General features: G+C 29.8%; 1 protein-coding gene across 1 annotated transcript; it reads right to left on the minus strand.

The window, feature by feature from the left end:
* Nucleotides 1-269: 269 nt before the first annotated feature.
* LOC149060073 (52 kDa repressor of the inhibitor of the protein kinase-like) lies at nucleotides 270-2,144 on the minus strand. Its single transcript, XM_089227650.1, has 5 exons — nucleotides 2,070-2,144; nucleotides 1,376-1,643; nucleotides 963-1,279; nucleotides 816-874; nucleotides 270-675 (listed from the first exon to the last, which is right to left on the minus strand). The coding sequence occupies exons 1-5, from the start codon at nucleotides 2,142-2,144 to the stop codon at nucleotides 270-272; spliced, it is 1,125 nt and encodes a 374-aa protein (XP_089083776.1).
* Between the last annotated feature and the right edge of the window lie 11,286 nt (nucleotides 2,145-13,430).

Consider the following 13,430-nt stretch of genomic DNA (forward strand, 5'->3'; position numbering starts at 1 on the left):
GATAGATCTATTTTTCGTTCTTCTTCTCTCAACGCCATCGACTCTCGTGAAACGTCTCCCGGACTGGCGATTGTTACTATTTGTTCTCACCATCGGTGGAATACCACCATGCAGTGGCGTAGCCAGGATTTTTCAATGGGGGGGGGGGGGGGGGGGTTTACGGTTTAGGTATATATAAAACAAATTATTTCAAATTGTATTGTACTTCAAATTTCAATTAAAGCATTTATTTATTAATGTCAAACAAAATTTTAATCACATTACAATATTTACATCAACCGTATTCTTCTTGTTTTAGTCGCTAATTTATTTAGGACATCATCAGGGTCTATTATTATATCATTATGTATATTCATCATTGCTAAACCATTCAACCTATTTTCACATGTGGTGTTTCGTAAATATGTTTTCAATCTTTTTAATGTGGAAAAAGATCGTTCACTGCTAGCAGTTGTGACTTGGAGAGTTGCTAAAATCTGTAAAAGTTTGAAAGTAGAAGGAAATATTGATATGTTACATTTTTGAAGAGCGTCGATGGCATTTTTTGGTAAATCTTTAGTTGCTGTAAATTTTTGTAGCCAAATTTTAATTTCACTCACAGCTGCTAACACACTGCAGTCTAAATCGCCTTGATACATTTCAACTAGCTGCTTAATTTTGTCTTCATTATGTATACTATTGGATGATGGTAAAATAAAGTTAAAATTTTCAATTATAGATCTATGAATTAAAAATCGATCATTTAATTGATTTAAAAAATGATCTATAAATGGAATAAATAAAGATATTCTGTAATAATCTTCAGGCAAATCAACTTGGACATTGCATCTGTTTTTTTGCTTGTTAGCTGTACGAGGAATAGATATCTCAATGTCTAAGGCATCACATTTAGATTTTACATTATTAAATATAATTTTAAATTCACTTTTATCATTTAATCTTAGCTGTTTAATTATATTTACTACGTTGTCAGCGGTTTGAATAGCTTCAACCAGATCTATATTTTTTGTCTGAAGAAACTTACTTAATGGTAAACTCAAACTCAACACGTGTCCCAGTATATAAGTTGCTAGTATAAATTCTGGTTGTCTTATAGCACACAGCAATTGGTATGCTCCTGATGAAGCATCCTTATCAAGCCAAGTACAAATTTCTGATAAACTATCAACTATTGCATCAAATAACTCGAGGAAAATAATGATTGAGTCATGTCGGTCTACCCATCTTGTTGGACATAACAGTTTCAAACGGTTATGAGTTGATGAAGAACATACACGTCCTATTGATTCAGATAAAACATTATTTTTTTTGGGGTATTTAAAAAAAATACAAACTTTTTGAATAGTTCCAGTGCAATTTCTTATAGACTGAATACTACAAGCATCTGAAATAGCCAAATTGAGACTATGGGAACTACAGTGTATATAATGTGCAAGAGGGTAATGTTTAGTAATATGAGCTTGGACTCCATTGAATTGTCCACTCATGGACGCGGCACCATCATACCCTTGACCACGTAGGTATTTTACATCAATTCCGATTTCTTCCAAAGTTGTCAGAAGAGTAGTCGCTAATCCCTTTCCAGTGACATCACTAACAGGAACAAAATTGTTCAATACCAGCAATGTCTGTAGTTTCATCGGCTAAAACTGTAAAACATCTAGCACTATTTACTCTGTTTTAACATTAATTGTTAGTCCCATATGGCCATATAGTATCAATGGTACCTATTGCATCATAGCTGTATACGTTTTTAATTTTACTAATAAAATCATTAATTCAAGTAATATAACACAATATGGTATAATGATCTTGTAGTTTTTGCTAACTGCTAAGTAAATAGGTCATTTTTTAAATTAAATGTAATTAAGAAGTAGGTAATAACTTACAGTTATAGCAATTTTGGTGGTAAGATCTTCATCATCTTACACAGAACGTTTATGTTTGTTTTTATCAGTGTTAGTCTAAAATATAATAATCGACATATTTAACATAATTTCATGTTACTTTCCTGTATGGACTATATTATTTGTTGTATAAATAATAGAATTAAGAATTAATTAACTCACCACATCGTCTACATCAATTTTTGATGATGATTGAGATACTGCTGTACTCGTTTTTCTTATTAGAAATTTATCCATAACGGCAAAAGTAAAATGTGTAATATCAAATATTAATTCAATTGACAAATTAGAATTTTTTTTATCCGTAAATTTCGTAATTATAAATTTGCAGATTTTAATTTATCACAATATCACACAATCAAAAGTAATAGATAACAACAGTCTCACATTCAAATATTATCGTGATATAAATTATAAGCAAACAGTTTTATCAAATATTGTGATAATACATTGCACGGTCTTTATCTTATCTTCTAAGACCGTGATACATTGTAATAATAACCATAAATAATATCTTTAATCGTGGTCATAACCACAGTGTTTTTGAAAACTCGTGCAGATAATATTAAAAATATAATATTATTATTATTATCAAATATCAATCAGGTTTCTGTCGTTTCTGGACGAGTTCTCTGAATATTCAGAAACGTTTTATGTCATATATTTTCATAGATAGTAGGTACTAGAATTAATGAAATATATAATAATTTATTAGATGTTGAAAGTCAATTGGGGGGGGGGGGGGTTAAACACCCAAAACCCCCCCCTGGCTACGCCACTGCCACCATGATGGGCTGAGGTGACATCATAGGCCCGTGGAGGGCGAGTCACTTCCAACATCATCGCTCAGTACAAACAGTCGTCGTCAAGTATTATTTCCCCCCAAGGTTAGGTTCTCCTTTCTCCCTTTTTCATTTTGATTATGTATCACTATCGTTTCTTTTTTTACATTCCGATTTTCCTAAAAGATGCCCCGGTAATCGTCCTGCGGAGCCGTGGGTCGTGTACTATATTACAAATAATATGTTATTGGTATGTCATACCGACATATAATTTCATATATGTGCTCGGTAACTGCTCGTCGGAGCCGTAGCGTTAATATTCATTTTTATTGTATTGCTCATGCGCTTAATATGTGCCCAACACTATATTTATTTTTTATTATATTTATTTTGTAATTGCCATCTGCCCAACTATATTCATTTGATTATATTTCTTATGCACTTGCCATGTACCAAACTATATTAGTATATTATATTTATTTTGTAATTGCCATGCGCAAACAATAAATAAAAAAACATTTTATTTATTGCACGTTGTGCCGATGTAAAATACAACCGCGTGATTACCCAAAAACCTATATTTTATTAATATTATACATTTTTTTTTGCTTGTTTCCTCCTTTAGATAAATCTTCAACATTCATTTGTTGATGCGTGTACTAAAACCTGCAAGTTCTACCAACTTGGCCTTCGGGTCAACACGCGGGCAAGCTTGCCGGTCACCACTCAACTGCTCCCTTTGAGTCGTGGGTGGTTTATAGGGCCTTAAAAACCCTATAATCTCATACGTGTTTCCCCCTCGCGTTCATTAAATTTTTTTTTTATGAATCGTTAGTCTGCAGTCAATATATAAATTAAAAACCCATAAACGTATACGCTCAACCAAAAAATAAACATAATTTTGACTTTAGAGCATAATATACAATTTATAAAGTATTTGAATAAATTTTTAATATCTGACACATTTTTGAAATATACAAGGATATTGCACATATACCCCTTCTCGATCAAATATTTTATGATAAAAACAAAAATGGCAGTGTAAAGGGAGCCAATAATAATCATTAATCAAGTATGTAAACGCAGAATTTTGAATTTGTTAGTTTTGTTTTTGTCCACGGTTAGATCTTTTAAGATCGTGGTTTTGTCAGCGTATTTTTGATGATAAGAATAATTGATATTTGTGATATCCCTTTACGCAGCCGTTTTGTTACTGACGCGTTTGGTTACTGATGATAACAATCCGAGTCAATATGCAATAACCTGTATATTTCAACCATAGAGTTACTCTATGATTTCAAGCTTCAACTATGATCCGCATGTTATTTGAGTTATATTTTGATAAGTGATAAAATTAAGCGAATAATGAATTTACCACCAGGGCACTATGCACACAACTGAGAGACGGGACCAGGTCACCAGACCAGGCGACCGAGCGTCACTGTCGTTTTGTGATTCCCAGTAATTAACTTTCAATAGTCGACGATGCAGATGATAAACGATAAAGCCCATGCCTATACACGATCCCCGTCCACCATAATAGATATACACTTCACCTATTCATGATAAATCGATTAGGTTTATTATAAATTCGTGGAAATCATAATATTATTGTTGTATTTCTAGCCGGGGACATTGGAATATATTTTGCAATTAAACAAATATTGTAGGAATTACCTATAATGGGAAAAATGAAAATATTATTATTATAATATAATTAATTATTTTATACATATAATATTTATTAAATGGTCAATAAATTGAACGTCTTAAAAATTGATCAAATTCATTAAAAATATAAACGTCGCTCACGTTCACGTTCTATTTGCAAAAAACGAGTGACGTTCACGTATCGTTCACTATATATGAACGTGAACGCGTGAACGTGCGTTCATGAACGACGTTCTTTTCAAACACTGGTTATTACTATTCTTTATTATTATTATAGTAAGTTAAAATGCCATTTTATCTTTTTACGGTTTTCACAACATAAATACACCATCATAAGTTATTTTTTAAGTCATATTTTTCATTAATTAGTGGCTTAGTGCCGTTCAACTTGTAAAATAGTACCAGATTTTGTCTAACCAGTTACTTCATCGATCCATCAATGGCTACTGTACAAAATAGTCGGTTAATGACGTTAATGTACAAAACAATGATTTTACATTTTAAGTGTTTACTTTATCCAACTACTATGGATTATGTGCACTTTAGCCGTAACCGCCCGTAACATACATATACACTAATAATAACTAATACATTATAAATTATAATATATATCTTTACCCAGAGGCCAGATTGCCAGAACTCAGTCATTCTTCACCAGTGAACACGTCAGTGAGATTTTTCGTTTTATTTGTATTGATTTTACCATGATGTGTGTGTGTGTGTGTTTTTTTTTTGTGTATGTCATCTCGTTTTGGGGCAGTAAAAGTGCTTCGATTTTTGACTTCAGTTCCTCGTTCGATCAGAAAGTGAATCTAGTTGATACTTTGGGAGATCAAAAGTAAAAAATTCTTAATATTTTTCTAAATAATCGGGATGAACAAACTAAAAATTAACGGAAAAACAGGAAATTTTACGTACAATCAGTTTTCGACAAAATCGATTTTAATTTTTGATGTAACTTTAAAACGAATGACCATTGATACATGAAATTTTCACCGAATGTTAATAAAATTGCTATTAACATATTATTACAATAGCAGTTGAAAAATAAAAGAAATTCATAGTTACAATTTTTTTAATATGACTAATATCGACTTATGGTAAGTACTAAGTACAAGGTAATCGGAAAAAAATCCCCAGACTACAATATTACTCATAACCTTATTCATAAATATTTATTAAACATTAATATATTATATCTATAATTACCACATTATTTATATTGAATTACAAATACGTAGGTATATTATATTATATCATTCAATAAATTAATATAGTTGTTAGAAAAACAAAGTTTTTATTAAAAAATTATATTTTTTAAGTTTTTTACATTTTTGAATAACAACATTGAGTTTTAATTTTATATTCCAAAGCAGAATATTTTATAAACTAATTTTATGTTTGTACAAGTCTGTAAAAATTAAATCCCCGAAATAAAATATTAAGTTTTTTGTAACATTTTGACGATAATTTATACGATATAAGATTTTTAAATATTATTTAATATGATTGTTGTGTGCAGTATAGTTTGTACCTACCGATAATAATATATATATATTAGGTATAAGGTAAAAGGTTACAATTACCTATCTTATCTGTAATGGGCTCACTACCATAATTTTGATACTCTCTATCTTAAAATAAGTGGGTATAGGGTATGACCATGTTCAAACATGAAACATTCTATTGTACAATAAAAATTAGCAACGTTTTTCAGTGCACCACATATTATAGGTCTCAGTACACATTTAGGGCACAACACACACTACACAAGTACAGAACGACAACGCTATGGAAACGGTGGACATTTTTTAAACTAATGGTAAAAAACCTAAAGCTGCGCACATCGGATTTATTTATCATTTTCAAAAGAGTGCTCAAAGTTTATACGTTTGCGGTGTTCTAAATTTAGTTCTTTGAGATGTCCGAGTGTACTTAAGACTAGTTTAAATATTAATAATGAGCTAATTATAGATAACAGTTAACGTTTAAAAATATATGTTCAACCATTTTCAAGAGGTTGTGAGTAATATTGCGGTCTGGGGATTTTTTTTCCTAGGGTTGCGGATTTTTTTTTCCGGGGTCGTTCGTCGGTGGATTTTTTTTCCGAAATTCGTACACGACGCTCGTGGTACACTGGTTACTGAGTGACCAGAGTTTACTTCGAAATTTTGAACTCTCGAGTCTCTACAACTAGATCCCCTATGGTCCATTACTTTCTCCTAGTCATTTTGATACCCCGACTACTAGATACCCTACTGACATTTTGATCCCGCGGATTTAAGTGACGGAGTTCTAACTGGTACGTCACCGTAATAATATAGGTATTTGCTATCTTATGATTTTTATCAATCATATTATGATAACTACCTATATATGTTAACTATATTTAAACTTGGTGGAAATTTAAAACCGACAAATGAGAGTGCTTACTCAGGACTAATGAAACTGAGGGTGCTTAAGCTCTGCATTTTCTGCAATTTTCTTAAATTAAAATTAAATTATAACTATGAGGCATTAATGACTTTTTAGTTTTTCGAGCAAAAATGTTTTATAACAATTTAACCTTGAATATTTAGTTTATATAATTAAATAATTTATGTTAGAAAACTAAATGAAATTAGGAATATAAATTATAATTTATACTTACTAGAAGTTGTATTCGAATCACTGTTATTGACGTTTTTGTTTTTTAATTTATTAAAAATTGAAAACATTTTTTTTCTATTTAATTAAAAAAAAAATATGACGTGATATTATTGTCGTAGCTTCGAGTCGCTGCTGATTGTGATAATAATATAACCGACAGCGACGACCGTGTTTAGTGGAAGATAAAAATCGGAAAATAATAAATAATGATCTATAAATAGATTAGACTTCGAAAAAATGTCAATTGTTGAGTAACACATGTTTCATTCAATATACTCTGATAACTGATAAGTGATAACCTGGTGTCTGACGAATGATAATATTATTAAAACTGTTTTTGGTTTATTTTTTTTTTTTGTAACTAGACGTTTTGATACATAAACACGACAATTATTTGAGGGTGCTAATTTTAAAATTGGGGGTGCTAATACCCCCTAAGCCCCCCCCCCCTATTTGCGCCTATGCGCGTAGTAGAATACAAGTGCCGAGACCGATCCCAGAATGCCAATATGCCACCGGGGGCAAATCACGACTTGTCTAGGCACATATTTGTGCCCCCGCAACTCGACACCGTCAGTCAAGTGTTTGTCCGGTGCAACACGCGCCGCTTCAACCACGAATCACGATACGAAGGGCCGTGTGCCGTGTTAGAACTGCAAGGACTATAAACTTCAGACATCACCAACAAAAAAATCTCATACCTTTATGATTAGGTTTTTTAAATTAAAATAAAATAAAAATATTATTTGACTCTAATTTAAACTTTTATACATAAAATAAATAATATTTATAACACGATAATATGTGTCACATAACGCTGATAATTTTTTTTTATCCTTTACTCCGCATTTGAAAGCTCACCCCCCCCCCCCCTAACAAACCAAAATACACACTAGAGGATGGTAAAGTCAATGTTAAGAAACACTGTTCTACCTGTAGTCAACCGTCCTGCATAAGCTCCTCTATTCGATTAGATTTGTTTCATGCCCAATAATGCAGTAAAATTTTTGCAGGACAATTGTATCAATTTAATATAAACCACTAATTGTATATAACAGCGATGGCAAACATGAATACGTCTACGAGCCACGTGGATAAATACAATGGTATCAAGAGCCAACATTTTAGCATAAATACATTTTATAATTTTTTAATTAGCTATACTATAAAACGAGTTATAGTTATTATTATTTACAATCATTTTTAAAATTGTAAATATAATATATATTAAAATGTCAAAAAAGAAATGATTAAAAATTATATATTCACTTATATGATTACGTTTTCAAATAAGCTACCTACATACAATATTATGTAATATGACTTACAATAATTAGTTTTTAACATATTTTTATGAACAATAATGGGAAATTAACTATTTGAGTACACGTAGTTATTAATATAATTTTTCAATGTAGTATTAATTATTGATTAATTGATGCTGAAATGAAATTGTTACATTAAGACATAATAATGTAATTAAAAAAAATTATTAAAAATTTTGATATATGATTCGTCTCAATAATCTACGAACAATTATTATTAAAAAACAAATTCGATAATATAATAATATAGTATTAGAATGTAATACAATTTAGATCCTAGTTTTGACGACCAGACGGTTTTGAAAACATTGGCTTGACATCAAATCGCTGTGAGGGCAAGACAATTGAAGTCTGCTTAGTCTTGTCAATGCTCTTTTTGATCTTGTTGATCTTATAGTTTTTATCCCAATCCGACTGACATTTGTCCATCGCCATTTGAAGTTCATGTATTGATGGTTTACGATTTTTCGATGATGACTAAGAAGAAGACATGACGTTTCTAATCCTATAAAAAGCATAAGGTCGTAACAATTATATTTAGGTATTTATTTTAATTTTCAAATTCTTTTGTGTTTGGTCAAATATTGATTAGTAATGAATAGGGCTCGGATTTTGTAGCAAATGCTTCTTTTGAGGGGAGTGTGATTAATTCGTTCTGATATTAATGGATTAAATTTTTTTTTTGCTAACCTAACCTAAACCTGATTTTAGATTCTGAATGCAGTGATGAATGTATTGATTTTACAATGATGTGTGTGTTTTTTTTTGTTTTTGCGTCTGTGTACAGCATAACTAGTCGAAATAATACTTCGATTTCAAACTTTGGGTGTGGTTTCCGATGTAAAAGTGAATATCCTTGGTGCGCAGGAAAAAATTTCAATTTCGGGGGGGGGGGGGGAGTTTGAAAAAATAAGAATAATTATCATTATTTTGAAATAATTATTTATTGTATTTTATTAACTATTACGTTTTAAATTAATCATCCATTCATTACAACAATTTTTGGGTTTATACCACATGCAATTACACAAGTATAAAAAAGAGGTATTTTTTATTTTTGTTTCAAGTATTTGTTGTATTTACCTATATATAATTTTTTTTTTAGTTGAAACCTTGGAAAAATGTATAAATATTGTGTTAGAAGCAAAACAAAAGTTAGAGGAAGCTAATTCTGAAGTAGCAAAATTGATTTTAGAAAAATGCAATCGTGTTCTTTCAAAGAATAATGGATGGGCAGAACTTCAATAAGTTAATTTGATTCATAATGATACTGCATTAAACGTAAATGTGGAATAGTATGATTCAAATTATTTAGTATATATTGTGAAATATGTACCAATTACATCGGTTGACGTGAAAAGGTATTTTTCTATGTACAAAAATATATTATTAGCACCCAAAGAATGAGTTTTAATGATAGTAACTTGACTAAGCCATATGTTTATATTGTCGTATAAATTAATATCAAATTATATTTTAGTAAAAAAGATAATCACAGTAAACGGGTGGTTACAATGTTAGATCATTATTATTGTTTTATATAATTAGATGAAAAAAATTATGGAAAGCTAAATATCTAAAGATACTATCGTAGTTCCGGAAAACGTAAAATCTGATTAATATCGTAATTCATTAATCGTAAGTCACATTTTTTTTTTTATAAGCGTTTATATTTCAAATTTTTACGAAATCTGTCGAAAACGCGAAAATTTGCAAGTAATTTTGAGGTTGGAAAATCATTAAAAAGTATGTGTTTATAACTAAGAATTAAAAATACAACACTAAGTTTTCCATCAAGTAGCTATAGAGATAATTCAAACATCATTATAGGAAAAATTTTAAGTGCGTTTGAATTTTACATTTTTACGAAATAGCGTAACGATAACGATTTATCCTGAAACGATTTTAAATATTTGTTATTATTCAATAAGTATAAGTCGTAGATACTTGAAAATTTTACCAGTTATTAGGATTGGCATTTTCTTTAAATGAATTTAATTTTCAAAATATTTTGACTTTTTTTGAGATATTTATAGACGACTGAAATTTTCAATTTTTCTGAAAACATTTTTTGGCCCTATCAAAATACTTGAAAATTTAATACAAAGTCCCTTATAGGTTATTCTTATGGTGAATAAAAAATTATAAGAATACATAGGCACAATTTTTTTTTATTACCAATAAGTTAATTTTATATTAATAATTAATTTTTTCATTAAGTTAATTTGATTCATAATGGTACTTCATTAAACGTAAATGTGGAACAGTATGATTCAAATTATTTAGTATATATTGTGAAATATGTACCAATTACATCGGTTGACGTGAAAAGGTCTTTTTCTATGTACAAAAATATATTATTAACACCCAAAGAATGAGTTTTAATGATAGTAACTTGACTAAACCATATGTTTATATTAGCACGAGTAAATGGGAGAAATTCTAATATTGCAAAAGTTTATGGCTAAATAAAGTGAAATAATAATCATCAAAATAAAAATTCACTTTTAGTTTAAATAATTGTGTAAAAACAAATAATAGTTAATAGGAACTTAATATAAATGTTTCATAACTTGAATATAGTTTAGAAAAAAAAAAAAAAAACAACATAAACAATATAACTTTTTAGTTGGTATAAACCTAATATTGTATAAAATAATGGGTTAGGGTGGACAAATATTAAAAATTAAATAAAAAAATTAAATGTATTTTAACAATGGGTTCTTAAAAAAAAAAAACTAATTAGAATTTCACTTTCCGAGAATAAAATCAATATTTCTTACCGTTAAAAATGTTGTTAACTTAAATTGTTGTCTTGATGTTGATGCAGAAGAGAGCAGAAATAAAAATCTATATTATAATTTAATGTCGAACACTAAATGAACTGGGTTTTGACCATCACATTCTGTTTTTCAGGATGGTTTTTTTATCAAGCATCTTATCGATGACAAATGGCTTGATGATATTATGGTAATGATTTAGTAATAGCTATTTGTTCACAAAAATGTCACCGATATGATTAATTTACATTTAAATTTAAATAATAATTTTGATAAGGATTAATGGATATCGATGTACTCTTACTTATTATAGCTATTAAAATAATTTTAATAAACTAAATATCTATTATTATCATTATAACATTTAGTTTTATCAAAGTAATTGTATTGAACTACTATAATTGTTCAGGACAACATAGAAATGTCACGGAAAACATTTATGATATGCAAAAATAAAATAAAATCACAGCAACAAAGTTTTAGACGCAGCCTGTAGTGGCTTTGATAGAATATCAAGTCCAACAAGCAATCTATGTGTTGGGGGTTTGTGGGGGGGTGGGAATGCAACTCCAACCAGTCTAGTTTGCTCGCCACCTGACCATGTGACTCTTTTTGCCATTCATTCTGAGATGTGCGTTATTAGATATCCTGTTAGTTGTAGGTAATGTAACGATGGTCGCTTTATGAATTCAAGTACAATTTTTGATCGCCGTCACCGGTTCCAACCGAGCAAAGGTAACACCGACAATCAATCAAGTATTGTACCTAACGTAGGTGGGAGATGAACAAGTAATGCACGACGTCAAATTGAGTAAGCTGATAAAATCCACCAAGAGGCTGCCCCTCACGTCGTCAGTCAAGCAGCCCTACATAACTGAGTGAGCGTTCAAGTTCCCCCTGCCCACAACTAAGACTTGATAGCACAGTTGGTATCCAACGTAAAAATAAATAAAATATGTCTATACTTTTTTGGCAAGTTTTGCATATTATCTATTATAGTATTGTAAAATACCCACATACAAACACAGATAATGTTCATACCATCAAGTCTCATAAGTTGATTCTCTTAAATTTTTCAAATTAACAAAGATACACATCATCTGGCGATATACAGAAATTTGATGTATTCAAACATATAAGCAGACAATAAATGCTAGTAAAAAAATTATTTTCAAAATTATAAATTGATATATGAGCATTTGAAATTGTTTCATTCCAAGCATTTAAACAAACCACATATTTTAGGCTTTTAAATTAAGTATTTTTTTTTTACCATCCATAGATATTTTATGGACATTTTGGAAAAAAATAAGTAAATTCAGTTTGTAAAATGAAGTACAATATTACAAACTAATATTGGTAATATACAGTCCTGTAAATTATTTGAGTAAAAGTATTCACTATTCAAATACTTTTTTAAGTACCTATTGAATAACTTTTTAAATACTTTCAGCATGAAGTATTTTGAATGGTATTTTAAATACTTTTTTAAGTATTAATGTATTAAGTACTTGTTTGTATTGAATACTTTGGTTTTTTATTTCAAACATTTTAATTTTTTACTTTTTCATTAAATTCAATACTCCGCTGCCAAGCAGTGCTTCAGTGGAGCGGGTATTTAATGTGGGTGGAGAAACCATGACCAAAAAGAGAAGCAGTATGACCGATGAACATTTTGAAAACATTATGTTCTTAAAATGTAGTAAACATTTTTTCAATAAATAATAAATAAAATAAAAATTATTATAAACTTACAATGTGTCTATATCACGATAAATCATTAGAAACCTACTTTAAAAACCAAAAGTATTTGAAAAGTATTCTTTACAGGACTGGTACTAACCTAGCACTTGTACTAAAGTGCTACAAGCAGTGCTCGAATTGGGAAAAATTAAGTAGAGGAGCTCAATCCAACGATTTTAAAATTGCGTTCTAAGTGCACAATTTATTAATCTACACAGACCCGTGCTTCGCACCCACACCTCCCCTACACGCCACCCCCCTTGTTATAACACCAATTATAATAATCTGCATGTTTATTCAATATACAAAACAGATAATAATAATATTAATGTTTTTGATTTAAAAAATACCATATATTTTTATAAGTATATTCTTCATCGTTTACATTTCTTTTTGGACAGTATACCTCGTCGGCTGATCTATTACCTACTGTTATAGTGTTGCGTATCCAAGATGTAACATAACGGTTCAGTAAGATTTTACTCTATGTTTGGAACACGATTTTTTTAGATAGAACTATCACACGCGGTAGTATCTGTGCACCATATCTATTCTGTGGAGTGTAGAAAAGCA

The sequence above is a fragment of the Diuraphis noxia genome, unplaced genomic scaffold (genome assembly GCF_037042655.1).
Source record: "Diuraphis noxia isolate RWA-SAM2 unplaced genomic scaffold, SU_Dnox_SAM2 contig0001, whole genome shotgun sequence".
NCBI classification, from domain to species: Eukaryota; Metazoa; Arthropoda; class Insecta; order Hemiptera; family Aphididae; genus Diuraphis; species Diuraphis noxia.